Source organism: Acanthamoeba castellanii, assembly GCF_000313135.1.
Source record: "Acanthamoeba castellanii str. Neff unplaced genomic scaffold scf7180000084663, whole genome shotgun sequence".
In the NCBI taxonomy this organism is placed as follows: Eukaryota; Discosea; order Longamoebia; family Acanthamoebidae; genus Acanthamoeba; species Acanthamoeba castellanii.
Window position 1 is genome coordinate 45,316 of NW_004457710.1, and position 27,575 is coordinate 72,890.

A 27,575-nucleotide genomic window follows, 5' to 3' on the forward strand; every position below is an offset into this window, starting at 1 on the left:
AAATATAAATACTGAAAATAAAAAACAGCCGACAGGCGGAGTTTTGACGTCAGCACCTCACAACGAAGATGACCCGTTTTCTCGCTTGCCTTGAAAGCTGCGGTCCTCGCAATCGGTCCAGAAGTCTCAAAAAAATACGGGCTTTAAGATGTGATAGTATTCAGCCCTGTAGGATGGCTCATTGGGCCGCTAGGGCTGGTCACCTCACTACCGAGATCACTCTTGGAAATCACTCGATGAAATAAAATGCGCCAGTTTTCTCGATTGCCTTGGTAGCTACCGGCCTGCCAATGATTTTCCAGTCCAATTAGACCATGGGCTACAAGATGCCGCACGATTCAGGGCGCTCCAGTGCGCTGTTCGCCTCACAACCTGAGCTTTATAGTTACGAAATGAAGTAAAGCGCATCAGTTTTCTCGCTTGCTTTGATAGCTGGCGGCCTGAGCATCATATTCCAGCCCAATTAGACCATGGGCTACAAGATGCCGACTCAAGGCTCTACGGTGTGCTGTCCGCCGCACGATGCAACGAAAACGCGTAAGGGGATGCAACGAAAACGAGTAACACTCGTTAAACGCGTTTAACTAGTTTAACGCGTTTAATCAGTGTTGCCACAGGTGGTTTGTGGTCATTTTACTCGTTTTTTTACGCGGTTTTTACGCGTTTCACACGTTCTCTACTCGTTTCACGCGTTTGCTACTCGTTTCACGCGTTCTCTACTCGTTTCACACATTCTCCACTCGTTTCACGAGTGGCCCACACGTTCAACGAGTGGGCAGGTCGTTAAACGAGTTTAATCAGTGTTTTACTAGTTAAACTAGTTAAACGCGTTTAACGAGTGTTACTCGTTTTCGTTGCATCCCCTCGGGCAATTTTAATTTTATCCGTGGCCTTGCCAAAACGGCTTTTAAATGCCCTAAAAACGAGTTGCTGCCAAAAAAATTTCAAAACAGGGAGGACTTGAATAAACCTAGCTGTCCCTTCGTTTGGTGTTGTGCGATGGGGGCGCCCCAGCATTGTCTAATTTCGATTCAAAATAATAAATGATTTTTTGAGTTCCTACAAACTGCATTTTCACTTGTCGTCCCTGCGTCGCCCACGCGCTGGCGACGTGTAGTTACGCGCTGTCTACGCGTAGCTTACGCGCGACTTACGCGCGACCCACATACTGAGGGGATGAGTCGCCGGCCGTGATGTCCGCGGATGATCGCGATGTCCGCGGATAATCGCGATGTCCGCGGGAGGTCGCGATGTCCGCGGCTAATCGCGATGTCCGCGGACAAGACTCATCTCCTGACACTGCTTTCCCACAGAGGCGCATCGCATCCTACCCTAGGAGCTTTGGCTGGTGAGTTTTTCTCCATCCATCAACGAATTTCATGTGGGTTCGATCTTTGAGTGAGCCACTAGTGTTACTTGTGTTACGGCTGTTGGAGTGGGATGTGTTGCTGAAGAAGTAGATTTCTAAAAGTAATTTATTGTTCAAGAACTAACATATTTAAGTAGTTTCCAAAGTGAGGAAAGGAATAGTTCGAGAAATAAAGTGATAACTGTTTGGGAAATAAGATAAGATAGTAGAGAGCATATGTCGAGGTGGAGATTGATGTTTTCCAACAACTGCAATTAGTTTTACACGTTTCGGTTGCATCCCCTGAGCCTAGACGAGAAGGCCACGCGTATCGTTCCTCCCATCTGTAATTGTGTTACTTGTGCAATTAGTTTTACTCGTTTCAGTTGCATCCCCTGTCGGCCTACAGGGCTGAATCGTGTGCATCTCCCATGCTCTGTGTATCGGACTTGGTCGTACGGTCCTCACTTGGCCCATTTTATCATTTTCTGTTGTGATTCTGAGGATGTGTGACATGCTGTGCTATTGCGCCAAATTCGCAGTAGCCTGCATGCTGAACATGCGCCAATATAATGGCAAACCACTCCTGACATCATCCCAAACAGTTGCCAAAACAGGTCTGACAATAGTCCTAACATTGCCTTCAACTGATCCCAAAACTGTGCCAAAACAATGCCAAAAAAGTCACATAACAGTGCTAAAACAGTTCCAAAATAGTCCCAAACATGCCACAAAAATGTCCCCAATATAGTCCCAAAACAGTCCCAAACTTATCCCAAAACAGTGCCAAACTTGTCCCAATGTAGTCCCAAAACAGTGAAACAGCACAGCATCTCCTCTCAAACACAATAAAATACACAAAGAATTATGAAAAGGAGAGGTCTATTAATTTATCTACCCTTGCATCTGTTCCATAGACTGAAGGGGGTACTCCCTCAGAATGACAGGGACAGATGTGGGAGGGATCATGCCAACTTCAGTGACCACCATGGTGATGAATGTGCTTGGTGTCACATCATACACAAGGTTGAGCAGCTGCAGAGGGATGGGGAGGGAAGATCAGTAGGGAAGAAGGTTGGCAAGGAGAACTGGGGAGCACCTTCAGGTGTTCATTGTTCCGCCAGTCCTTCAGTGCCTCAGTGCGCCCAGTGTTGCCCTCAGCAGTTGCAATAAGCTCTGTAACAACATGAATGGGGGTGCAGTGTTAGCGAACTGTCCAATATAGAAAAATATATTGCAACATCAGGAAACACATACCATCAGGATCGCCCAGCTCGTTGAAGCAGATTGAGTCTATCTGTACTCGCTCACAGAATTTGTAGGTCTCGCAGCACACGATGACAGGAACGTTGTACGCATTCGCCACCATTGCCACCATGGCTGTGCCAGCTCGGGACATGAGATGGCCATTGACCAGGAGGGTGTAGGCACCCAAGAACACTTTCGTCACCTTGGGGGAGGTGGATGGATGATGATGGTCAGATGGCGTTGGCATACTACAGCCCAGGCTAATACTCTTACCTCTTTCATGGCATAGGAGACAGCGTTGAGCAAGACCAGCGTGCAGTGAATCCCTTCCTTGACGAGCTTTTGCATGAGATTCTTCGCCTCCCGTTTCGGGGTTGACTCCACGAGGATGACTCGGAATTTCTTCCCTTCGGCATGGGCCTGCTTGAGAACACACTCCACCGGGTGTGACCTGCACAGCGCGGGAATTGGAAGGTGTTACAGAGGTGACACACGACATACGCATGACGGCACACAGCGGGGTTGGTTGGAGGGAGTGAGTGAGAGAGGGGGCGGTACGCAGCGTAGGTCAGGACCACATCGCCATCGTTGATTTTGGAGACGCCGTACGTGGCGATGGCTAGGTCAGCCAGCACAATTCTCTCCTCGATGAAAGTCTCTATCCTGCGCATCAGAAACTCCTTGGCTTCTTCGTCCGACATGCCTGGGCAGGGGTACCGACCAAGGTTGGTGAGAAGGGTTACTCTCCGAGAGAAGGGGGGAGGAGGAGGAGGAGGAGTAGGATGAGGGGTACTTTGGGTCTTGGGTATCTCACGCTTGATGTAATTGATGGCGTTGCCCATCGAGATGGAATGCGGTCGACAATCGGTCAAGAATTGGATCTGCGGCTTGAGGTGCGGTTCCAACGTACGGTGCAAGGCCGTGCCAGGAGGTGTCTGGAAGTCTCGAATCACCTGCAAGTCGTGCCCGCGGCAGTGGCGGAAGGGGAAATTAAGAAAGAAAAAAATGGAGAGAAGGAAGAGAGGCACGACCAGCCAGTGGGGGAAAGGGGAGCTGGCTACCTTCTTAAAGGCGGTGAGCATGGCCACACACCGGGAGTTGGAACCGGCCACCGTGCCGCTGGCATACTTGAGGCCCAGGTTGACAATCGCCGGGTGAATCTTCTCGCTCGGCGAAAAGCCTGTACCCCAGTCGGCAGACGCGGGGTGTCGGTCGAGGACTTAGGAGGGAGGAGGGAGGGAAAGGCGCACCGTACCGATTTTCATGGACAAAGTGGTGTGTCGCTCGAACTGGGGCAAGTGAGAGAAGAGCGCGACCTGCTTCTTGCTCTCCTCCAAGGCTACCACCTGTCGAGAAGAGAGAGCCAACAAAACAAGCAGCCCAATGGGTAGAATAGGGTCAGGACAACGAACGAACAACAAACGAGCGAGCGAACCTCAGCTACTTAAGGCCAAAGGCGAAACACAAAAGCGGGAAGATGGTGGGGTCCTGACCGACTGCTTGGTGGCCTGCGCCTTCTGCTTGGGGTCGTCATACTGTTTGATCTTGGAACCCGCTGCTGATCCTCCCGGAGCGATGGCAGGCTTTCGTCCGCCTGCGCTAGGCCCTGGTAGTTGCGGCAGCAAGGGCAAGCAGTGTGTGCGTGTGTGTGCGTGTGTGTCGAGATTGGCAGCACCATTTTGAGACGCGTGAGCGTTGTGGGACGGAGGAAGAAGAGAGAAAGTAAAGGTGGACTCACCAGAGAGGGCAGTGGCATGAGGAGGGGCGCTGGGGGCTGTTCCAGCTGAAGCGCCTTTACTGCTGCCTTTCGTCGCCGGAGCGGCAGGCTGGCCTGATTTCTGCGCGCCGAGGCGGGCTTGTTTGGCCGCCCGCTGAGCTTCCTGTAAGGTCCCATCGATACGGGCGCGGCACTGAGTGTCTGTTGCTTCACCAAAGGAGACAAAAGAGAGGGAGGCTCGGAACCTGAATGGCGCGTCGTTCCGCGCGAGTGAGCGGTTTTTTGGCGGTTTCGTGGTGACCCGACGTGCGAGCATCGTCGTCGTCACTGCCTCCGTGATCGTGATCGTGGCCACTATCGCTGTCTTGCGAGGGCGCCTTTCCTGAGGGGGCCTTGGCGAGCGAAGCAGGGGCCTTGGCAGAGGCCTTGGTCGCAGTGGGTCCGCTGCCAACGAGAACCGAAGAAGGGTGTTGGAGAGGAGGAGTCATTGGCTTCGAAGAGGCGGAGGGGGACGCGAGAGGCTGGTAGGAGGAATGGCGCGTGGGCGACATTGATGGCTTGGCCTCGAAGCTCGATGACGTCGTTGGCTTTGGACCCACCAGTGTCGTCTGGATTGGGGGGGGGGTTGCTGGCGCGTCAGCACTGGTTCGCAGGCGGGCACCTTGTGGCGCGGGGAAGTGTACCTGCTTGCGATCTTCGGCGCTGGGGCTCGAAGAGGGCGGGGTTCGCCGCTCGAGAGCGCCTCCACCGCTCGCCGACCACCCGTCCAGCTGGCTCCTACGGGTGCAGTTGGTGCGGTTGGTGAGCACCAGAAGCAGCAGAACTGCAAGGCGCTTGTCGGCCCCATTGAGGGGGGAGAGAGAAGAGGAGGGCGGCGGCGGCGACGCACTTGTACTCCTTGAGGCCCTCGAGGCTATGCCCAAGGGAGGAAGTAGGCGAGGGCGACCCATCCACGCTCTTCTTGATGCGCCGACCGCTGCCGCTGCTTCCCTCGACGAGCGAGGGAATGGCCACAGGTGGTGTGGCCTGTAATTGGCAACGGGGGTTAATGCACACACAAATTGGCGGTCGAGTAGGAAAGAAAGATGCACGGCGTACAGCGGGGCTGGCAGTTGCCGGTGCGGTTGTGCCGCCAACGTGGAAGCCCACCACCCTCACCTGAGGTTGGGCCTTGACGGTCTGGGGCGTGAGGCTGCCCACAGCTGCTGCTGCGGTGTTGGGGGGCAGCAGCTGCGAGCCAGCCCCGCTTGAACTCCCACTCCCACTGGAAGAGGGGGTTTTGGTTGAACGAGTGCGTCCCCTCTTCTTCTTTTCTTCCTCCTCGTCAATCATTTTGCCTGAAATCGAAAGTGCATAAGAAAATCATTAGTGTATGGACTACACAGACCCATGTAAGAAAAAGATCTTTTGCCAGCTGGCACCTACCAAAGGTTTCGAGTTGCTCTTCATAGCTCGCCATGGCGTGGACACAAAAGAATGTGGAGATCGGATGTGGTTGGCTTTGTGTCTACAAAAGACAAAAAAAAGAGTTTTTTGCCATTTTCCTTCGGACCGTCCGTGCCTGCGCACCATGTCCACCCCCTACGGCACTGCCCCCGCGGATCGGAGGGCATCCCAGGCGAAAGTCAAGACCATATCCGAAATCGTGTGCACTCACTCCCATGTACCATGCCAACAACTTCTGTTCAATCACTAACAACAAAATTTGCAGGTTGCCCTGCTCATCCAAGGGCACAACGAGCACAAGCATGTCAATCTCATGAAGCTCAAATCCCACCTTTCGCGGCGCAATGGGCTGCAAGACCAGCCCAAGACAGTGGAAATCATCGCCGCCATCCCGGAGCAATTTCGTAAGGCCCTCCTTCCCGCCCTTAAAACCAAGCCCATCCGTACTGCCTCCGGCGTACGTCTCCTCTCCTCCTGGTTTTGCATACGCCACGCCACGCTGCTGCTGCCGCTGGATCGTGCGCCTGACACGTGCGTGTGCTGGTGGTCTGGTGGCGGCGTTGTTAGATCGCGGTGGTGGCTGTGATGTGCAAGCCGCACAGGTGCCCGCACATTGCGATGACGGGCAACATCTGCGTCTACTGCCCGGGGGGTCCAGACTCGGACTTTGAGTACTCGACGCAGGCCTACACGGGCTACGAGCCCACGTCCATGCGGGCCATCCGTGCCCGGTACAACCCCTATCTCCAGACCCGCAATCGCATCGACCAGCTCAAGCGGTTGGGCCATTCGGTGGACAAAGTGGAGTTCATCATCATGGGCGGCACCTTCATGTCTCTCGGGGAGGACTATCGCGACTACTTCATCCGCAACCTCCACGACGCCCTCTCCGGCCACACCTCCAACAGCGTGGCCGAGGCCGTCCGCTTCTCGGAGCAAAGCGGCGTCAAGTGTATCGGCATCACCATCGAAACCCGCCCCGACTACTGCCTCAAGCCCCACCTCTCCGCCATGCTCTCCTACGGATGCACCCGCCTCGAGATCGGCGTTCAGTCCGTCTACGAGGTACGGACGCCTCCCCACCTTTGTACGTGTGTGCGTGCATGCCTTACTTGGTAAGGGCTCACACGCACAATCGATTGTGCTCTTCTCCTCCTTCTCCTTCTCCCTAACGCGTGTTCGCCGGATGGGCTCCGCGCGTGCAGGACGTGGCGCGCGACACCAATCGAGGGCACACCGTGAGGGCGGTCAATGAGTGCTTTCAGCTGGCCAAGGACTGCGGATTCAAAGTGGTGGCGCACATGATGCCCGACTTGCCCAACATGGGCATGGAGAGGGACATGAACGGCTTCATGGTGCCAATTCCTCCCCTTCCCTTCCCTTCCCCTGCCCGAACCCTCCGCCTTGTCCTCGGCAGGCCGCCGTGTGGCCTCCTCCCCTCCCCTCCCCTCCCCTTCCAATCACCACACACACTGCCTTTTGCATCGTGCTTACCTTTACCCGGTGGGTTTGCTTTTGCTCTTCTTTTCCGGTTGGGTGCGTTGCGTTGGGTGGGGATGTGCGTGTGCATCAGGAGTTCTTTGAGAATCCGGCGTTCCGCACGGACGGACTCAAGCTTTATCCTACGCTGGTGATTCGCGGGACGGGGCTCTACGAGCTGTGGAAGACGGGCCAGTACAAAAACTACCACCCCGACGCCCTGGTGGACCTGGTGGCCAAAATCCTGGCCCTGGTTCCTCCGTGGACGCGCGTGTACCGCATCCAACGGGACATCCCCATGCCCCTGGTCACCTCGGGCGTCGAGAACGGAAATCTGCGCGAGCTGGCGCTCAAGCGTATGGAGGACTTTGGCACCAAGTGCCGCGACGTGCGCACCCGCGAGGTCGGCATCAAGGACATCCATCACCGCGTCCGGCCCGATCAGGTAATTAATTCACTCGCCTGCACCCACGCACCCACGCACCCACGCACCCACGCACCCACGCACCCACGCACCCACGCACCCACGCACCCACGCACCCACGCACCCACGCACCCACGCACCCACGCACCCACGCACCCACGCACCCACGCACCCACGCACCCACGCACCCACGCACCCACGCACCCACGCACCCACGCACCCACGCACCCACGCACCCACGCACCCACGCACCCACGCACCCACTGACCAAATGGCCATGGCGGCGCGCAGGTGGAGTTGGTCCGGCGGGACTACGTGGGCAACGGTGGCTGGGAGACCTTCCTCACTTACGAGGATCCCAAGCAGGACATTCTCATCGGCCTGCTCCGCCTGCGCAAGGCATCCGAGGCCACTTTCAGAGAGGAGTTCAAGGCGTGTCCTACTTCCATCGTGCGGGAGCTGCATGTGTACGGCACCGTAGTGCCGATCCACAACCGCGATCCCACCAAGTTCCAGCACCAGGTACCCCACCAACCCCCCACCCATCTCCCAGCCATCCCACACTTGCGTGCATCTCGCCCTGCCTTATAAACTCCCACCTCAACCTCTCCTTCAAAGAACAAGAGCCCAAGGTGATGTTGTTGCTTACCGCATCGTTCCACCCACACACTTGGCACACGACACAACACGACACGCACACACACAAGGGCTTTGGCACACTTCTGATGGAGGAAGCGGAGCGCATTGCATTGGAGGAACATGGATCAGAGAAGATATCAGTCATCTCGGGCGTGGGCACACGACACTACTACCGCAAGCTTGGCTATGGTGAGTGAGTCCTCACTCTCTTAATTGCACTTCATGGTGGTGTTGGCTGAATCTTGTGCTGTGTCCTGCATGCAGAATTGGATGGACCCTACATGTCCAAGATGCTGCCTGGGGTCAAGAGCTTCTAGACACACTTTGTGTATCTTTTATTTTGTTATTTGCAGTGGTCCAATGTACATACAAGGTAGTTGACCAGTTGCCTGGCCTCAAGTGTCCACCCCATGGCAAGGTCCTCAGAAATGTGCACAGCAAGCTCTGCCTCTGCCTTCTCACCTGTCACAACCACTGTGCATTGAAGTGTTGTAGCTGATGGTGAGGTTGATGGTGACCTTGAGGTAGTGTAGAACTTGCTTGGCGCCTGGTAGTGCCATAGCCTAATGACCATGGGGTGCAAACTGGTTTCAACCATACCAAACACAGCTAGGGTTTTGTTGATATACCCTTTCATCCAGAGGAAGAGCTTGCCTTCTGCTTGACATCTGATGATCTCCATTCAGAGAACTGACTTTGCTTTGCTGAGGTCCTGCATGTCAAACTTGGCAGTGAGCACATCCTTGGCTGCTTGCAGTAGAGGCTTGCTTGTGGTGATGGTGCAGTCATTGACATGGATGGTAATGATGGTGATTTCTTCCCCCTTCATCAGCACATAGACACATGGGTTAGCTTCAAGGGGAACAAAACCACAAGACAAGCTGCCAGTCAATCACCTTATTCCACTCATACAGAGCTTGCTTAAGCCCATATAGTGGTGTGGATCTTGAGATTGTACAGGCACCTGAGAGCAAGGATGAGGTGGAGATTTTTGAAGAGAACGACTGGTACATTGGTTTTGGTGTAGTAATCTCCCCATTGGGTAAACCCTTTTGCTACCCAGTGTGCCTTGTATCAATCAATTTTTCCATCAGGCTTAACCTTGAGCTTGAAGACAAACTTGCCCTTGACAATGTGCTTGTGGCTTGGCTGCAGTATGAGAATCCACATGTTGTTGTGGATTAGAGACCAAACCTCTTCCTCCATCACCTTTTTCCCACTCAGCTGTGAACAGTGACTTGACTGCTTCACAGAATGTGGTGGGGGTGAAGTACTTGACAGAGGTGACATAGGCCTTGAAGGTCTGAGAGTGGCAGAAGGACACTCATGATAGTTCTTTCTTAACAAGATGACTGTTGTCACAGATGTGCATCAAGTCCTTTGTGAAAAGTACTGTATTGATGTGGGTTTGCCACATGTGTTCTCCATGCTTTGTAGCAGTGGCACACTAATGTCTGTAGATTTAGACATTGTGTGGGCCCATAACCTATTGGAATGGTGTGGGTGTTGGCACAAGTGTCAGCCCAGTGCCCATTGGCAAAGTTCCACCAGTGGATGTTGAGCCCTTTCAAAGGACACTGATCTTACCAATCCATATCAGCACACACAGCAACCCACAGACCAGGAGCATAGTTGAAGCATTGAACATCAGGAGAGGTCCAAGACTGACCCAGGTCTGTAGGCCTGAGACCACCATAAATCATAAAGTCACACAGGTGAGCTGGGAAGAAGTTGTCAAGAGCATGAGCTTCAAAGAGGTCTGCCCATTCCTCAAGTTCAGAGTTGAGGAACAAAGGAGCATCAAAATTCTCAGTGAACTCAGTGATGACCTCAGGAGGAAATGGTTGTGGCAGGATTGTGTATGGTGTGCCTGAAAAAGAACAACAAGAAATAATGAGCATGTATGATGGAACTCACATGGTCAGCAGAGTTAGGAGGAGGGGAATGGCCATACCCTGTGGAATAGAAGAGAGGAGTTGATAGGGCTCCAATCCTAGGGCCAGAATGGCTGCAGGTGAAGGAAGAGGTGCTTGCCCTGGGTGTCCTTTGCTTCTTTGGAGTGCATTGTTCAGAGGCTCACAGAAGATGTTTCCTGGGGACATAACAGAAGAGAGTAAAAGAGGGCACCTCCACAACTAGGGAGGAGAAGTGCAAGGAGGGGAGGTGTGACAACAAGAGAGTCATGAGGAGGAGAGGAGCAAGGAGGAGAGGAGTGAGAACTTGTGGGTCATAAATGACTGTGGAATTTTTGTTGTGCTATGAGATTTGACATTTTTGATTTACAGGGCAGTTTTGAAGATTTGGATCTGCATGTGTGATTTTGACATGCTAGACTGGTGCTTATAAGTGATATTGAGGGACTTGAGATGAAAATGTTTTCATAAAAACTTGGAATTTGTGGAGTTAAAAGTGATTTTATCAGTGTGGAATGGAGTGGAATTTTAACTTCAGGAATAGTGCTCCAATTCAGCACAAATGTGAAGAATGAAGTTCAGTGTATGTGTGCAACTGACTGGATATGGTGTGAGGCTGAACATGAACTGGATGTGAGGGCAGCATGTTGGCCACTGATTATGGAATTGATGGAGGGTATGAAAGCAAAAGCAAGGTGCAGTTTGAGGTTGTTCAAAGGAGCACTTTCCCAAAACAAGCAAAGTTCTTATTTTCCAGACCATGTTAACATGCATGATAAACTAAGTATTGGTAGGTCAAACATGTAGTCACTGTGTAAGTGTATGTGATAAAGTAAGTGTCTGGTTTTACAGTTTTTGTTGTTGTGTATGCATAGGAGCAAGTCACCCTGCCATCAGCCATGGCCAACAACAAGGAACTGTTGAAGCTCCTGAAGGTGGTAACTGCCCCATTGGGTGGTCCTACCACATGCACATCACCTCCACCTCCCAGCCCTCTGAAGCGAAAAACACAATCATCAACAGTGCTGTCATCTCCATCCTCTCAACATCAGCACATCAGCAGTGCCTTTGAGGTTGCAGGACACCTAAGTTGTTTTTAAGAGCAGCAAAAAACAGACTTTATACAGACTCAGACCCAAATCTTCAAAACTGCCTTATTCATCTAAAATGTCAAATCTCACAATTTTAGCACAACAAAAATTCCACCACACAAATTTACAGTCATGTTTGAGCTGTTTATGTGGTGTATATATACAAATCTGTATCTGTAATGTGACTTGGCTCTGTGTAGATCTGCACAGCTTACCATTGGTTAGGTTTCTGCCTTCACCACCTGTTGCAGGTTGGGGACTTGGCCTGGGTATGCCACCAGCCCAGACAAAAAAGGAAAGAAAAGGAGGAAAAGGAAAATGGAAAGAAACGTGAAGTAAGAAGAGGCGGAGAAAGGGTTCGCGGGAAGGGCGTGACATGTTGTCTGCAGAAGAAACGTAGAACGGGCAGTAAACTCCCCAACTCCGCGCTCACCGGAGTCATGGGAGCGCGCGGCTGGTTTTGTTCACTTTTGTTTCGACTCGAACCAGATCAAACGAATCACCCACCCATCGTATTATGAGCCACACCCCCCAAGATGTCTCTCAATTGACTCAAGGTTTGAACGATCTTGGGTTGAACGGTAAGGAGAGCAACGGTGCTTCCTCCAACGGAGGCAGCAGCGGAAGCGTTTACGTACCCCCCCACCTCCGTAAGAAGGTCCTCGCCGAGACCAGCAAGCCCGCGCCCTCGAGCGGTGGCCGCTGGCCCGCCGACGATCGACGCGACGACAGGGGCGACTTCAGCAGGGGCGGCGGAGAAGTAGGCGGCAGCAGGAGAGGCGGCGGAGACTTCGGTCGCCCCGCATCGCGCGGCAACGACCGCTGGGCCGATGACCGCTTCGACGGTCCGGCGCGCGGCGGCGGCAAGGCCCGTGGGCCGCACGACCACAACCCCTTTGTAGAGAAGGGCGATGACAACATGAATGCGGGCATCAACTTCGACAAGTACGACGACATCCCGGTCGACGCCACCGGTAACGATTGCCCCACCCCGCTCGATAGCAAGTTCTCCGATGGGGACCTGCTCGATCCGATTGTGATGCGCAACATCGAGCTCTCGGGCTACGACAAGCCCACCCCGGTCCAGAAGTACGCCATCCCCATCGTGGGCCAGGGCCGCGACCTCATGGCCTGCGCCCAGACGGGCTCGGGCAAGACGGCGGCCTTCCTGCTGCCCATCATCTCGGCCCTCCACAAGAATCCGCCCGCCAGCGGCTACGGCCGCGGCGGCTTTGGCGGCGATCGCGGCGGCGGCTACTCGCGTCGGCCCATGGCGCAGCCGCATGCGCTCGTGCTGGCGCCCACCCGCGAGCTGGCGTCGCAGATCTACAAGGAGGCCTGCAAGTTTTCCTACTACGGGCCGCTCCGCGCCGCGGTGGTGTACGGCGGCGCCGACATCTACCAGCAGCTCCGCGAGATCGAGCGCGGTGTCGAGATCCTGGTGGCCACGCCCGGTCGCCTGGTGGATCTGATGGAGCGGGCCCGCGTGTCGCTGGCCAACATCCGCTACCTCATTCTGGACGAGGCCGATCGCATGCTGGACATGGGCTTCGAGCCGCAGATTCGGCGCATCGTCGAGCAGGAGGACATGCCCCGCACCGAGGACCGGCAGACGTTGCTCTTCTCGGCCACCTTCCCGGTCGAGATCCAGCGCCTGGCGTCGGACTTCCTCAACGACTGGATCTTCTTGCGCGTGGGCCGCGTCGGCTCGACGACGGACTTTATCAGCCAGAAGCTCATGTACGTCGAGGACCGCGACAAGACCAACGCCGTCCTCGAGCTCCTCGCCGAGGTGCGCGGCCTCACGCTCATCTTCGTCCAGACCAAGCGCGGCGCCGACCAGCTCGAGAACTTCCTCTACCGCGAGGGCTTCCCCGTGGCCTCGATCCACGGCGACCGCACCCAGCGCGAGCGCGAGGCCGCCCTCACCTCCTTCCGCTCCGGCCGCACCCCTATCCTCGTCGCCACCGACGTCGCCGCCCGCGGCCTCGACATCCCCAACGTGCTCCACGTCATCAACTACGACCTGCCCACCAACATCGACGACTACGTCCACCGCATCGGCCGTACCGGACGCGCCGGCAACACCGGCCTCACCACCGCCTTCGTCTCCGAGCGCGACGCCAACATCCTCCCCGACCTCCTCGACATCCTCCGCGAGGCCGAGCAGGAGGTGCCCGAGTGGTTCGACCAGCTCGTCTACGCCACCGGCCGCGGCGGCGGCGGACGTTCCCGTGGCGGCGGCCGTTCCCGCGGCGGCGGCTCTCGCTTCGGCGGTTCCGACTTCCGTCGTGGCGGCGGCGGTGGCTACGGATCTCGTGGCGGTCGCGACTTCCCGACTCGCCAGTCGCACTCCTCGTCCAGCGCTTGGGACTGAGGGAGGGCGTAACAACAACAACAACGACGACCGACTCGACCGTCAACAACTGATCATAGAACAACAAGCGAACAACAATTTTGCTCGCCTCACGATGTGGGGATGAACTGCGGCTACACCTATTTATTCTTCCTCCCCACACCACACCATCCAACCTGCACCATCCCTACCTAACCCCCTTTGTCTCTCCTTCCTCCAAATAAACAACAACCACTTGTTTCTTTGTACACAACACCTTTCTTTCTTTCTCTCTCTTCGGGCCTCACCCTCGTAGATCGGCCTCGCCACTAGGGCTCATCGGCCTCCTCCTCGTCCTGGTCCCTCTCCGCCAGCGACAGTTCGAGCTCTTCGTGGCCTTCGTGCGGGTCGTCGTGCTCCTCCTGCTCAGAGGTCTCCTCGCTCTCCTCCTCGTCCTCTCCGTCCCAGTCGTTGTCTTCCTCGTCGGCCTCGTTGCCTTCCTCCTCCTCGTCCGACGAAGCCGCGCTTCGTGGGAAAGCAGGCAGAGCCGAAGACGCCCCCCTCTTTCCTCCGCCCTGCGGCGTTGCGCCGGCTCCTCGTCCTCGCGCCACGGCCGTGCTGGTGCGGTGGGATCCACCCGAGGCCTTCGCGCCGTCCGCGGCTGAATCGTCGTCAGTGGTGTCGTCCTCATCGTCGGCGAAGCCTTCGGTGTCGGTGACCGACGGCACACCGCCGTTGTCGCCGCCCTCTCCTTTGCCACCGCCGCCGCCGGTGGTGGCGGCGCCTCCTCCGTCGCCCGGCTCCGCGTGGGCCTCGTCTTCGGCGGCCCGGGCGTGAGCGGAGGGCTTGGCCTTTTGCGGTCCCGTGGTCTCGTGGTAGTCGTGGGCTGGCGGTTTGGACGACCGCTTCTGCATTGCCGCCCCCGCCGCGGCCAAGCCCACCACCGGCGACTCCACTCGGCTGTGCTGCTGCTGCCCTTGGTCCTCACCCGTCGATCGTTTGCGAGCCTGAGCCACGATGGTGTCGGCCTCGCCAGCGTTCTGGTGGTCTGGCGTCGCCCTGCCGGCGCTGACCTCGGCGACTCTGTCGCCTTCCACAGCAGGCTGGTCGCGCAGGCCGCCGCGCTTTGGCGGCTTCTTGAAGAAGCCCACCTCGCCGTCGTCCTCCCTCTCGTCCTCACTGCCGCCACTTCTCCTGGCGCCGTTGCCTTTGGAGCGGCTGCGGTCGGCGGCACTGCTGTCGGCGGCACTGCTGTCGGCTTCGCATTCTTTCGAGGCCTTACGCTCCTTGGCAGCAGCGGCGGCGGCGATCGCGGGGTTCTGTCGATCACGCGGTCTTTTTGGCCGCTCGTGGGCGTCCGGGTTGGCGGTCTTGCTGCTGCTGCTGCCGCTGCCGACGTTGGTGCGGCGAGGCGGGCGCGCGGCGGGGGACGCGCACTCTGTCCCACCACCACCGCCACCAGCGGCAGCTGCCGTTGGCGATGGACCCTCTCTCGACGGCTGGCGGCTCTCGCCTTCCTCCTCGTCCTCGTCCTCCTCTTCGGTGTTGGAGGAGGAAGCGGACGACGAGGAGGCCGATGTCCCCGTGGTATGCTTTCGGGATCCCCTCCTCTTGTGGCGCTCGTCGCTAGTGCTGCTGCTGGAGCTGCTGCTGCTGCTATCACTATCGCTGTCGCTGCTGCTGCTACTCGTGTCGTCCGTGTCGCTGCTGCTGCTGCTACTACTGCTGCAGTGGCGGTGTATGTGTAAGTCAATAAGACCCACCTTGCGCCCAACGCGATTCGTGTGGAGGTGTGTGGTGCGCGCGCTTGTGTGTGTGTGTGTGTGTGTGTGCGTGCGTGACCTGTCGCTGCTTTCGTTACGAGCGGAGCCCGGAGGGAAGACGCTCTTTTTCCATCGGCGGAACGTGGCGCGTATCTTGTAGACGGCCTCGTTGAACTCCCAGCCCTCTCCCTCGTGGAGGTTGAACTCGATGTAGGGGTTCTGAGCGTTCGCCATTGTCCCCATGGATATCCACCATTCACCATTCCCCAGCCACCACCAGCCATCCGTCCGCCCAGCCATACACCCACCCGACGAAGGAGCAGGGTCAGCGCACGCCCGTTGTTGGTTGGTTGGTTGGTTGGTTGTATGGGGGCGGGGCATGTGGGTGGGAGGGCGTACCCCTTTGGAGTATTTGCGCTTCTTGAGGGTGATGGAGAACTTGAGCTCCTTCTTGGTGTACACGCACTTGTACATCAGCAAGTGGTGCCTCTTGGTGGGTGCCGCCGGGAAGAGGTGGATGTTGAGCCCCGCCACGATCTCGCGGATGCGGTTCCACGGCATCGTGTAGTCCTCGAATCGGCTATCCAATTGCAACTGCACCCACCCACGCACGACACCACCGCACCCACCCACCCACGACACGTGGTCAGCTCCTCTCGGCTCACCAGCCCACGGTAGCAGTGGAGCCCGACGACGCGCAATTGGTCGTGCGTGCGTGCGTGCGTGCGTGCGTGTGGAGGGGTGTACGCACGACATAGCGGGCGAGGGCCGGCTCCTTGATGGGTCCGTCAAACCAAGGGTGCTTGAGGATTTTGGAGCACGAGGGGCGGTTTGCGGGATCCGGCTGGAGGATCATGTCGATGAGGTCCTTGGCGTCCGCAGACAGCCGCTCCGGCATTTCGAAGCGCGCCTGCGCCACACAGCTGAGGAACTCCTGCGGGTTGCGCGAAAAGAACGGAGGCTTGCCGGCCAGCAGACGATACCTGCCACACACAGATGTATACGCAGAGAAATCCATAATTAATAAAATAGCAATATAAAATGCATCGCCACCAGCATCACCACTCCCGGGTCACTTAGCAACAGGCACTCCCCAGAGGGGTGGGGGCGGGGGGGGGGGGAGGAGGAGGTACAGGATGACGCCGAGTGCCCAGATGTCGATCTTTTCGCCGGAGTAGCACTGGCCCTGCACCTGCTCCGGCGACAGGTGGTAGAGGCTGCCCACGAGTCGCGTGTTGAAGAGGTCCCACCCCTCCTTGTAGATCCCGGCGTGACCAAAGTCCGAAATTTTGAGGTGCCCGTTGTTGTCGATGAGCAGGTTCTCCAGCTTGAGATCTCGGTGGCACACGCCCTGCCACACGCGCACACACATACGCACACGTCACGCACAGACAATATTCGCGATGAGATGGTCCCCTATGACGGGTGGCGGAGGCCACGTTGCGCGCGTGTCATGCGTCGCGTGGTGAAGGGTGTGCCCACCTTGTTGTGGCAGTATTTGAGGCCCTTGATCAGCTGGGGCATGTAGTATCTGGCGAGCCGCTCGGAAAGGGGCTTCATTTCGACGTAGTTGGAGAGGGAACCACCACCGCAGAGCTCCATGACGAAGAACACGTACTCCTCGTTCTCCAGCACCTCATTGAGTTTGACGATGCTGGGGTGATCGAGCATCATCATCGCCTGCGCCGTCGTCGTGTGCGTTATTTGTGTCGTGTGTGAGGAACCGGAGCACCGCTCGTTACCCTCACTGCAAAAACGAACGCGCACGCCAATGCCCTCCAGCTGGTGTGTGTCGTGTGTGTGTCGTGTGTGGCACCTTGAGTTCCACGTCGACGCGGGACATGTCGCTGACGTCGCCCCGTTTGATGACCTTGATCGCTTTCTTCTCCCCCGTTTCCGTGTTGATGGCCAAACGCACGATGCTGTTGGCCCCGCTGCCCAGCTTTCGTTTCAGCTCGTATCTCCCGATCCTCCGCTTGCGCTGTGTGGATCCAAAAGACGGGGAACAGGGCAAGTCAAGGCACACACGCGCGTGAGTGAGGCGGCTTTCGGGACTGCCTCGCGAGGGGGGGGGTACCGTGCGGGCATAGCCCTCCTCGTAGTGGCGCATGATGAGGTCTGCGAGGACCATGAACTCCTCGCGCGTGAGGGTCCCCGATTTGTTGGTGGCGTACTCCTCCAGCAGGCGCTGCCCCACCTTGGTCGGGTCGATGCACTGCTCGTTGGGTTGGGGGTTGGGGGGGTTGGGGGGGGGGGAGGTTGGGGGGGTTGGTGAGCGGACGTGGGAGGGGGCAAGCGGCGGGCGGGCGGGCGGGCGGGCGGGCACCTTTTCATAGGAGAGGTCGGAGATGCGGATGCCGTCCTTCTCCAGGGCCTTGAGGATGAGGTTGAGCTCCTCCACTTCGATGTCCCCGTCCTTGTCCACGTCGGCCTGGCGTGGCCAAGGCCCACCACGGCAGAGTGAGTGGGTGGGCATAGGTAGGTAGTACGGATACGGTTAGGCTACAGTGACAGTGGTTATGGGAACGATCGGCAGCCGTCGCGAGCAGCAGCCACCTGTGCGCGCGCCCGCCACGCACGCAGGTGTGAAAAAGGAGGAGGAGGAGGAAGGAGGTGCGCACCAGGCGGAAGAGCCAGTCCATGTAGCGCTTGCGGCCCTCGCTGCGGCGCAGGAGGTTGATCAGGAAGGCCTTGGCCTCCTCCGAAAGCAGCACCTGCAGCTCGTCCGAGCGACGAGACAGCCCGCCCAGCTGGCCTATTTCGGGGAGCGAGGAGGTGTCAGATCTGCACGCCCGCCTGGGCTAGGCAGGCTGGAGAAGCAGGCGGCGGCGGCGGCGGCGGCGGCGATGGGTACTTTCGAGGTGGGAGAGCTGAGGGGAGCCCTGCCCGATGATGCACGGCGTCTCCGAGTTGCGCGACAGCTTCAGCTTGGATGCTGCCGCCCCGCCATTCCAAAGGCATCGCATCGCGGGTGAGCACAGACACAGAAAACACACGCGACACGACCAGCGACGCGACACAGGCAGGGCGGCAGTCTCCGTGGGGTCCCCGTACCGGCGTTTTCGTCGAGGGTCGTCCATGCTCGCGAGAAGCTGTCGGCGTTTAAACGGCAGAGGGTGCATGCAGCCAACGACAGAGACATCAGACGTCAGGCACCATTCAATGGGGGAGGGGGGGATATAGCTTTTGGAGGGGGGCGCGTACTCCTCATCTTCCTCGGGCTTGTTGTTGTCCTTGTCCTTGCGCCGCTTTTTCTTCTTGTCCTTGTCCTTGTTCTTCCTCTCCTTGTCCTGGTTCTTCTTTTCGGTGCGCCGCTTCTTCTTGTGCTTCTTCTTGTGCGCTTGCATGTGCCGCACCCACTTCTCAAACTCCTCTCTGTCGAGCGCACCGTCCTCTCCATCATCGAACTGTTGCCAACACCCACCCACACCACCGCGCGCCAGCCGCTTTCGTGTGAATAGACAGGGTGCACGGGGCTTGCTGCTCAAGCACGCGACACAGCAACGACGCGCCAGAAGAAGAAGAACAAGACAAGGACACCAACGCGGTTACACCTTTTTTGGGGGGGAGGGGGGGGGCATACACGGAAGAGAAGGAGGGGCGACTGTGCAAAATTGCCGTTGAGGAGGTCGTCGAGGGTGAGCACGCCATCCTTGGTCTTGTCGAGCTGCTCGAACAGCTTCTTGGGTGCCGAGGTGTCGTTGCCCATCGGGGCCGGGTTTTAATTGCTTGCGTGGGGGGGGAGGGCTGCACGACGCGTAGGCTGACCCACCGACAAGCAAGCAGGGGAGAGGAGTAGTGCCGCGTCTCCTGGGCCGGTGAATGGGCGGCCGCGATGCAATGTGGAAACAGAAATGCAGCCCCCGCGTGTAGCTTTTTCCTCCCTCCTTTTCCCTTTGGCGGGCAATTTTTTTTTCTTCTCGCGCTCAAGGAAACAGTGCAGCGGAGGAGATGAAGATGAGCCGGCACGCAGCAGTCCAACAGCGGGGCGCAGCACTCGCATCTCTCATCGTGCCCCGGGGCGGAGGCCTCCCGGCGGCCACCATGCCCACCACGTCCCTGCTCCTCCGGTCCTATGCAGCAGCGGCCACCACCACCGCCAGCAGCCGGGGCTCTCTGTCCTCCTCCGGCAGCTCTGGCACGCCGCCGGCTGCAGACGAAGGCCGCGCCGTGGCCCACGTGCGGAGGCGCGAGGGCGGCCCTCTTCGTGTCCTCATCTCCGGCGCCACCGTCGGCGGCCTCACCCTCGGTACCCACCACCACCCTTCCATTATACCCCCCCCCGCTTCCTGGCCCACCACCAAATCTCCGCAACCTACGGGCTGGGCTGGGCTGGGCTGGGCAGGTGGGGGAACTGGGCGTGCCACCGTCGGGCCACCCCCTCTTCCCCCCGTTCCCCTTCCCAATGCCCGCCCCCAGCAGAGACGCGTGGGGCCTACGTGCTGACCCCCTCCCTCTCGTGGCTGCTGCTGTGGTGGTCGTGGTGGCGGTCGCTGCTGTCGTGGCTGCTGCTGCTGGTGGTGGTCGTGGTGGCGGTGGTGGCGGGCAGCTCACTGCCTGCGGGCGAGGGGCATCCAAGCGGAGGTGGTGGAGGCCGACAGCAACTACGACCGCTTTGTCGGTACGCGCCCACTACCACCTACTACCACCACCTACTATTGCCTCGTGTCGCGCTGCTGCTGCTGCTGCTCGTGGTGGTGGCGGTGGCGGCGGCGGCGGGTTGGAGGGGAGATATGCATACCGAACAGCAGAGACTCACCACTGGGCGCCTGGGTGTGCACCACACGCAACGTGTCGTGTGATCCCCAATGCTCGCTGGTGGGTGGGTGGGTGGGGCTACCAGGGAGAAGCGCGGTCGTGTCGGGCGACGCGTTGCGCGTCCTGCAGGGCCTCGGCCTGCGTTCCGTGCTTGAGAGGGAAGGTACGGCCAACGGATATTTGGATTGCCACCACGGGCACACCGGGCAGCAGCACGCAGCAGCACGCAGCACTATGACACGCGGGGACGGGCCACACGTGTTCACTTTGTTTGGGGGGGGGTTGGTTGGTGTCCGCCGGGGGGGGGCTTGCACTGACGGGCGGCGCGCGCAGGGACGGTACTGGCCAAGGCCGTCACGGGCCTCTACTCGGGCAAGAGCATCCACCAGCAGAACTTTGAGCCGCCCACGCAGGACCAAGGCGCCGGAGCCGTCGCCATCCCGGCCTTCGCCCTCGCCGAGGTACCCCCCCTTGCGGGCCACCACCTTGGCATCGCCCCCTGCCCCCCTGCCCCCCCACATTCCATCCCGCCACACGCCACATCCGGATGCACGCATTGTATATTTACATTTCAGAGAGAGAGAGAGAGAAAAGGGGGTTGGCCCGGCACGGCACAGTCACCGACTGATCACGACCTCCCTCCTCCCTCCTCGCCCATGCGATCTCCAGCTGTTGGCAGAGAGCTGGGAGAGCCGAGGCGGCCGCATCAACACGTCCACTGCTATCCTCACCATGCGCGTACGCCCTCCCTCTCCTACGTAGCAGCCCCCCCTCCACGGTTCTCCTGCCCGCGTGCCTGCGACACACACGCACACACCACACACACACACACACACACACACGACACGAGGGAGGGAGGGGCAATGCGACAGTGGGCGGATTCGTGCGCCGTTGGAAGAGGAGAAGGATAGGCCAAGTGCCACACAACTCACACCGGGGCGGCGGCGGCGGCGGCGCGGGGAGTACAGGAGGTGGCGGGTACGGGCGTGCGGTGCTCGTTCAGGGATGCGAAGATGGGCAGCCGGGACTACGACCTCATCGTACTGGCCGACGGCGTCAATTCCGGGGTACGCCCCACGCGTCTCCCCTCCCCACGATCACCGTCAGTGCTGGCGCGCGCGCGCGCTCGGTGTGCCCCTCCACTTCTTTCCCTCGGCGCTAACCAACCGGGATCCTCGCATGCGTGGTCGTGCCCACCGCCGCCGCATGGAACCACGCACGCGTGCGCAGAACACGCCGGAGGTTCTCAAGGAGGAGATCTACCAGAACCCGTACATGACCGCCACGCAAGTGGGTGCCTACGGCGTGTGGAGCACCTACCTCCCACGCCCCTTCACCATCGCCCCCGACCAGGCCGTCGACGTCTTGTACGCCGCCGCCGCCGCCTCCCCCTCCCCCTCCCCGCGCCGCACACCACGTGGTGGTCGTGCACTGTGCACCGCTGACACCTCCCCCTCCACCCACAATCTCCTCCATTCTCCATCTCGCCGTCGCCCGCGTGCTGCCGTTACGGCGCCGGGTGTGCATCATCAGGGGACTCGGGAGCCGAGCGGGCTACGTCCCCATGCCCGAGGACCTCCTCTACTTCTGGGCCACCCATAGGTGCGGGTCTCGTGTGGTCTGTCGTCTGTCGCGTACCAGCTGCTCCTTGTGCCGGGCCCTGCTCTGCCCCTCCCCCACTCCTCCAGTGCTCGTTCCAGTTCATGTGTGCATCGTGTGTGTCGTGTGTGGTCGTGTGTGTCGTGTGTGTCGTGTGTGTCGTGTGTGTCCTTGCCTGCTTGTCACCTATCTCTCGGCGGCGTGGTGTTGTCGGCGGTGGTTGGGTGGTTGCGCGTGCGTGCCGCTACTTACGCCACTTTCTTTTCATCAACCCATGTGTGTGTGTGTGTACACATTATGTACATATCCCATATCCCATATCTAGGGCGGACATGGCGCCGTTCCTGAAGGGCGGGGCGAGGGAGGCGCGGGAGTGGCCGTCGGTGGGCGGCGGGTTCGAGAAGGGGTTCAGCATGCGCACGGTGGTGCAGCAGGTGGAGCAGAGCGACCGCACGTGCTGGGTGCACTACCCGCGGGACATGCGCATCAAGCAGTGGACCCACCGCGCCGGCCGCGTGGCGCTCCTCGGGTCGGGGGCCTACAGCACGGCACCCCTGCCCTTGCACGAGGCCGCCCTGCCCATCGAGGACGCCGCCGTGCTGGCCCACGCCCTCGCCACCCACCCACTCCCGGCCGACGCCCTCGCCGCCTACGCCGCCCGCCGCAAGCCCCGCGTCGAGGCCGCCCAGGACTGGGCCTGGTACCTCCACACCCAGGCCACCAAGACCGGCCGCTGGCAGCTCGCCCTCCGCAACTTCTGGCTCACCGCCGGACCCGGACGCCTCACCTTCGCCCGCCGCAGCTCCGCCCTCGCACGCCCCCTCTCCTCCTCCTCCTCCTAGCTTGCTCGAGCTCCTAGGAGTGCTGCTGCTGCTGCTGCTGCGGCCCCTGCAACAAGGCACCAGCCACCCCCCCCACGCACGACCCCGACCCCATTCATCACGTCGGAGGGGGGGGGTATTAGACGAGGGGAAGATGCCAAGGAGGGAATGTTCGGTGCGAGTGTTTGGCCGAAAAGCCGTCGGAAATGCACGTGTTGGAGTCAGAGGCGACCGGCGAGCATTTAGAGTTTACGAGACAAACACCTAAACCAGTAGCGTGGCTAGCGTTTATATATATTTTTATATGGAGACCACCCAACAGCAGCAAGCGGCCACTGACGTTACCTACAGCGAAGGTGTTCACCTACGAGAAGAACGACGGCGAGGTTGGTTAGGGTGTCGCTCACGTTGGGCGTGGTGGTGTTCGGGGTGCTGGGTGGGTGGGGTGGGACAGTGAATTGCTCCCAGCACTGCCGGCCCCTGGGCAGCTCCGAGTGCGGCCCACCGTGCAAAGGGGGGCAGGGGGCGGGGGCTCCCCCGCCGGCCAACGCGCCGCCCGTGCGCGAGGAGGAGTGGAGGGAGACGGCAGACGGGGGCGCGTGGGGCGTGGCGGGCGAATGGCGGGTGGAGCGCCTGGCCTCCCTCGCCGCTCGCCAGGTGGTCCTCGACCCCTCGTGGCGCCTCCTCGCTCCTCGCCTGCCCCACGACCTCGCCGTCCTTCTACGCCACGCCGCCGCCAGGTTCATCCCACCCCTCCCCCCTATCACTGCTCCCTACCACCGCGGCGCTGAGTGCCACCTTCTCACCGCCGCCCCCACCACCACCACCCCGGGTCCTTGTGAACGGCGTGGTCTTGGCCGTCATCGTGGCACGTCATGACCGCAGAAAGAAACGTGCGCCCCACCGACAGTCATCACCACCATCACCACGCGCGAGGGCCTGACCTAGTATGTGGCGGGGGGCGGGGCACAGTGCAGGAGAAGATGGTGCGGGTGTCGCAGAAGTGCGTGGTGGTGTGCAAGCCCCTCACCCTCGGGCAGGTGATCCAATTCGAAGGCGGCTACGCTCCCGCCCACGCCGAAGCGACCTGCCGCCTGCGCTTTCACTGGCAACTCAAGGCACGCGCACCTCCCATCGGCCATCAGCACCTGCTGCAGCGCCTGCAGCTGCTGCCACGGGCCCTGGCTGGAGGTATTGTGGTGCTGGGAAGTGGCTAGCCGTAGCGCTGATGAGGGCGCACGTGGCGGTGTGGCGGGTGGCGGTGTGGTTGGTCGTCTGGCCAGGAATTCTACGGCCTCTTCGATGGCCTCAGCCTCTCGGGGGACGAGGCCTGGACAAAAGGCGTCAACCTGTGGCCGCTCACCTTGTGCCTCAAGTCCCTCCCCGGCGTGTTTGGTGACGAGGACCTCGCGCAGGAGTGGTGCGCCCCTCCCCCTTCTCCCGCACCACCCATCCCACCGACGCCAACGCCTAACAGCCCCTCCTCCCCCATCTGGTGCGTGCGTGCGTGCGTGGGACCTGTACAGGGTCGAGGTGCAGGAGAGTAGAGGTCTGCCCAGGGAGAACTGCTGCGCGTGGCCCACGTGGCTGCCGCTGGGCTGCGAATCGGAGAGCACCATTTTCTTCATCAACTGCGCGCCATCGAGCCCCTACTTCGGCCAGCTGAGGTACGCCCGACCCGCCACCTACCTACGCACAGGCTGACCACCCACGGGCCTTTGGTGGGGGGGGGCGTGTAGATACATCGTGACGACGGTGCAGGACGACCACTTCCTCGCCTGTTCTCTCGGCAAATTCTTCAGGTGGGGTTGTGCACTCCTATGTTGTTGATGTACTATGTGCGCTAATACGGCATAAGCACCGCGACAGCATTTTGGAGCGCTACGTGGGCCAGACGGGAGGCGGAGAAGACGCCCCCAGCCTCACCGATTGGCTGCACCGCGACGCCATTTCCCACCACCACCACCATCACCACCACTACGGCCACAACACGGCCACAGCCGCACACAAATAAATTGGAACAAAACAACCGTCTTCGTACGCGCCCCGAAGGGAAAAGTCGCTTCGGGGAGGAGGAGGAGGAAGGGGGTGTGTGCCTATTCGTGCGGGAGCGGGGCAGGGGGGCGCAGGGCCACCGGTCGCTGCGTGAGTCGGAGCACGCGGACGGTGTCGCCCACGCGGACTGTGCCGCTGGCCGCGGCGTGGATCAGGTTCTGCCCGAAGTAGACCGACTTGCCATCGGGCGACGACCGCACTCGCCGCAACGTACGCAGCGGCTCCTCCGCACTGCCGAACTCGCCCTTGGCCTGGGTCGGCAAAGTGAAACACCCCGACACACACGACACACACGACACACACGACACACAGTACGGGTGTTGGCGGGAGATGCATATTGTTTGTTTGTTGGTTGGTTGGTTGGGGAGGGAGAGGCTGGTGCGCACCTGGTCGACGGTGGTGAGCTTGCAGCGGGTGCAGGGCTTGACGACGTGCATCGGGTGAGTCCCAATCCGGACGAGGCCCCAGGTGTCCTCCACGAAGGGCACGTCGTCTTCGGGACGTCCGCTGGCGGCGGCCACCACGATGTTGGGCCGGAACCGGTTCATCGGGACAGGCTCCGGCAGCTCCCGGTTCAGCCCGGCCAGCGACCCCTCCGACGTCAGCAGGAACGGAAAACCTGCACCCGGCCGCCGCCATCATCGCCACAACCGCCGCCGCCGCCGCCGCGTCAGTCGGTTATTGGTCAGTGTGGCCCCATCATCACCATCGTTGTCGTCATCATCATGGGGCGGCGGCGGCGGCAGCTGCTGTGTGTGCGTAGTACCATCGCCAAAGGCCACGGTGTTGGCCTCCCCCTCCACCCGGTAGTCCTGTGTGGCGTCAGGGCGGGCGCGTCAACAGCGTCGCCAAGCGCGCAGATTGGGGGGGGGTAGCCGCTCACCCCCCCCCAATCCGTGGTGGGCGGAAGGGGGAGTTGGGGGTATATTGGGGGGGGGTGTATGGGATAGGTAGGTTGGTAAGGTACCTGGGGCACCAGGCGCTGGTTGTCGTCAGGCACGCGCACCAGGCGGATGGGCCTCTTGAGGTACTTGCTGAACCACTGGGCCGCCTGCCGACGAGTTGGTGGTGATGATGCGTCACGCACACGCACACGTGTGTGTTAACGCATACCATGCCACACGGGAATGGCGATGCGCGCTGTGTGTCCCGTGTGTATAGGCCCCTGGGCGGTGCGGGTGCTTCGTGGCGTGGGGTGGTGTTGGGTGTGTTTGGGGGGGGGGTGTAGTTGGCACCTCGTCTCCCTCGTCGATGGCGGGCACCTTGTCGGACCAGATGGCCACGTGGACCTGCTCCTGGCCGCCCTGCTTCCGCTTGGCCTCCTCGGCCAGCCGTGCCTCCACCTCGGGCGGGTGCACGAGGCCGAGCTCCTTGCGCATCTGCTCCATGCGCGCCACGTGGGCCTGCGACTTGAGCTCCACCTGCAGACCAGGTATGTATTGTATGTAGGTAGGTAGGTATGTAGGTAGTTTAGTGTATGTCAACAACAAGGTACGAAGAAGGTAAGAAGAAGAAGAAGAAGAAAGCGGCGTACGCGTAGGGTGGGCATGTGGGGCGCGTCGACCAGCAGGCTCGTGGCGGTCAGGCGAGGCACCACGAGGGCGAGGGTGGGGCACACCCGCTGCGTCACGAAGAACAGCGGCGACGACGACTCCGACGACGACGACGTGTCCGAGACGAGCATCCAGCGCCGGTCGTGCTCGAAGCCGTGGGCGTCGAACGTGGCCTCCGTGAGCGAGGTACCCGCGCACGACTACCAACGTCCCCCCAGCATTATTATAATAATAAAATAAAATAAAAAGCCAAATGGGGGGGGGCACGCACCTTGATGGGGTAGACGACGAGCTGCGTCACGCGATAGTCGGCCGACGTGGAGGAGCCTTGGTCAAGGCCACCACCGCCCAGCCAGCGGGCCGCCAGGGTTGCCAGGGCAGGTGCTGCAGCCGCCGCGCCCGCCACGAGCAGCAGGGACAGGAGCGTGTGCTGCTGCTGCTCTCCGCCCCAGGGCGCCGCGAGGGCGCCGGCGAGAGCGCCGAGCAGGGACCACCACCACCAGGGCCACGACGTCTCCATTCTATTCTATTCTATTCTATTATCGCGTGCGTGTACGGTACCGGACCGTTCTTCCTTCTTCTTCGCTACCTCTCTTGCCGTGGGGGGGGGGCAAGTGTTGGAGCGAGTAGTAGAACAAGTCGAAGAAAAAGAATGGGCGGTGGTGGTCAGTCCGTCTCGGCGCGACATGCAAGCCCGGACCTACGGAGAAAGGCCTTCTGCGCTCCACAGAAGTATGCGAGGCACGCTGTCGAGCGCTGGGCAGAGAACTGGTGGAGGTGGTGGTGGCGATGAAGGGGTGCGAACCTCCCCGTGGCAGGAACGAAAGAGTTTATTTATTTTGCAGGAAGGGGGGGGGTAGCTCGCGCTGCTGTACAGGCCGTCGGTGGAATAGGTGGGGGAGGGGAGGGGGGATTACGTGGAGTGGGCAGTGGCAGCAGCAGCTGCCTGCGCATCGGCAGCGCCCGTCGTGGTGGAGGTGTCGGCGGGGGCGGGGGCAGCCGCTGCCGCGATGTCCATGGGTTCGGCCTGGTGGCCATCGACCGCGTGCTGGTTGCTCGCAGCCGCAGCAGCGGGCAATAGTGGTGGCGATGATGGGGTGGCGGCCGACGGCGCGCCTCCCTCCTCCATGAAGAGGATGGCGGGCGCCCCCGTCGGCGTGGTGGGACCGCCGTGCGAGGAGCCCTCGACCACAGAAGCACCGCTACCGCCGCTGCTGCCGCCTGAGGTGGTCGCCGTCGCAGGCGTCGCGGCGTCAGTGTCCATGGGCGTGGCCCCGTCTTCCTCGCTGGGTTGAGGCGCCGTGGTTGTCGTCGACGTCGTTGTCGTGGTGGTGGGTGGTGGTGGTGGCGCAGCAGCAGCAGCAGCGGCCGTAACGGGCTCGTGGG

The 27,575-nt window shown here is 59.9% G+C and overlaps 10 protein-coding genes across 10 annotated transcripts in view; 5 read left to right on the forward strand and 5 right to left on the reverse strand.

Moving 5' to 3' along the window:
• ACA1_110050 (uncharacterized protein) overlaps positions 1 to 8 on the forward strand; it is a gene marked incomplete at both ends in the record, with an annotated part of 800 nt that extends 792 nt beyond the window's left edge. The window contains one exon of the mRNA XM_004357102.1: positions 1 to 8. This exon is cut by the window's left edge and continues 250 nt beyond it. Coding sequence (XP_004357158.1) covers positions 1 to 8 — 8 coding nt within the window.
• Positions 9 to 2,242: 2,234 nt separating this feature from the next.
• ACA1_110060 (initiation factor, subunit 2 family protein) lies at positions 2,243 to 5,645 on the reverse strand (the record flags this gene model as incomplete). Its single annotated transcript, XM_004357103.1, has 15 exons — positions 2,243 to 2,383; positions 2,448 to 2,524; positions 2,606 to 2,798; positions 2,870 to 3,047; positions 3,155 to 3,299; positions 3,390 to 3,549; positions 3,658 to 3,776; positions 3,852 to 3,942; positions 4,090 to 4,202; positions 4,331 to 4,514; positions 4,559 to 4,921; positions 4,997 to 5,090; positions 5,203 to 5,339; positions 5,412 to 5,515; positions 5,603 to 5,645. 15 exons carry the CDS (start codon positions 5,643 to 5,645, stop codon positions 2,243 to 2,245), a joined length of 2,142 nt encoding a protein of 713 aa, XP_004357159.1.
• Positions 5,646 to 6,103: 458 nt separating this feature from the next.
• Positions 6,104 to 8,618, forward strand: ACA1_110070 (acetyltransferase, GNAT family; the record flags this gene model as incomplete). The annotated part of the gene is made up of 7 exons (XM_004357104.1): positions 6,104 to 6,163; positions 6,327 to 6,824; positions 6,965 to 7,114; positions 7,333 to 7,683; positions 7,954 to 8,184; positions 8,370 to 8,490; positions 8,566 to 8,618. 7 exons carry the CDS (start codon positions 6,104 to 6,106, stop codon positions 8,616 to 8,618), a joined length of 1,464 nt encoding a protein of 487 aa, XP_004357160.1.
• Positions 8,619 to 8,983: 365 nt separating this feature from the next.
• ACA1_110080 (uncharacterized protein) lies at positions 8,984 to 9,507 on the reverse strand (the record flags this gene model as incomplete). The annotated part of the gene is made up of 2 exons (XM_004357105.1): positions 8,984 to 9,124; positions 9,403 to 9,507. The coding sequence occupies 2 exons, from the start codon at positions 9,505 to 9,507 to the stop codon at positions 8,984 to 8,986; spliced, it is 246 nt and encodes an 81-aa protein (XP_004357161.1).
• Positions 9,508 to 11,864: 2,357 nt separating this feature from the next.
• Positions 11,865 to 13,682, forward strand: ACA1_110090 (DEAD/DEAH box helicase domain containing protein; the record flags this gene model as incomplete). Its single annotated transcript, XM_004357106.1, has 2 exons — positions 11,865 to 11,939; positions 11,964 to 13,682. Coding segments are annotated over 2 exons (1,794 nt in total), but the record flags the coding sequence as incomplete, so codon positions are not given.
• A 287-nt stretch (positions 13,683 to 13,969) lies between these two features.
• On the reverse strand, positions 13,970 to 19,112 carry ACA1_110100 (protein kinase; the record flags this gene model as incomplete). Its single annotated transcript, XM_004357107.1, has 14 exons — positions 13,970 to 15,362; positions 15,483 to 15,622; positions 15,803 to 15,997; positions 16,155 to 16,386; positions 16,537 to 16,754; positions 16,886 to 17,083; positions 17,220 to 17,384; positions 17,481 to 17,618; positions 17,730 to 17,834; positions 18,025 to 18,158; positions 18,258 to 18,338; positions 18,458 to 18,495; positions 18,608 to 18,810; positions 18,987 to 19,112. The coding sequence occupies 14 exons, from the start codon at positions 19,110 to 19,112 to the stop codon at positions 13,970 to 13,972; spliced, it is 3,366 nt and encodes a 1,121-aa protein (XP_004357163.1).
• A 335-nt stretch (positions 19,113 to 19,447) lies between these two features.
• On the forward strand, positions 19,448 to 22,602 carry ACA1_110110 (FAD binding domain containing protein; the record flags this gene model as incomplete). The annotated part of the gene is made up of 9 exons (XM_004357108.1): positions 19,448 to 19,652; positions 19,953 to 20,024; positions 20,247 to 20,324; positions 20,495 to 20,622; positions 20,831 to 20,899; positions 21,130 to 21,228; positions 21,392 to 21,528; positions 21,695 to 21,763; positions 22,086 to 22,602. The coding sequence occupies 9 exons, from the start codon at positions 19,448 to 19,450 to the stop codon at positions 22,600 to 22,602; spliced, it is 1,374 nt and encodes a 457-aa protein (XP_004357164.1).
• A 962-nt stretch (positions 22,603 to 23,564) lies between these two features.
• Positions 23,565 to 24,320, forward strand: ACA1_110120 (uncharacterized protein; the record flags this gene model as incomplete). The annotated part of the gene is made up of 4 exons (XM_004357109.1): positions 23,565 to 23,780; positions 23,865 to 24,001; positions 24,108 to 24,248; positions 24,281 to 24,320. 4 exons carry the CDS (start codon positions 23,565 to 23,567, stop codon positions 24,318 to 24,320), a joined length of 534 nt encoding a protein of 177 aa, XP_004357165.1.
• Positions 24,321 to 24,677: 357 nt separating this feature from the next.
• Positions 24,678 to 26,709, reverse strand: ACA1_110130 (MOSC domain containing protein; the record flags this gene model as incomplete). The annotated part of the gene is made up of 8 exons (XM_004357110.1): positions 24,678 to 24,887; positions 25,023 to 25,143; positions 25,177 to 25,255; positions 25,403 to 25,448; positions 25,604 to 25,687; positions 25,872 to 26,057; positions 26,171 to 26,389; positions 26,461 to 26,709. 8 exons carry the CDS (start codon positions 26,707 to 26,709, stop codon positions 24,678 to 24,680), a joined length of 1,194 nt encoding a protein of 397 aa, XP_004357166.1.
• Positions 26,710 to 27,102: 393 nt separating this feature from the next.
• Positions 27,103 to 27,575, reverse strand: part of ACA1_110140 (uncharacterized protein) — a gene marked incomplete at both ends in the record, with an annotated part of 1,924 nt that continues 1,451 nt past the window's right edge. Inside the window, one exon of the mRNA XM_004357111.1 lies at positions 27,103 to 27,467. Within this exon, the coding sequence (XP_004357167.1) occupies positions 27,103 to 27,467 (365 nt within the window). The remainder of the gene's footprint in view (positions 27,468 to 27,575) is intronic.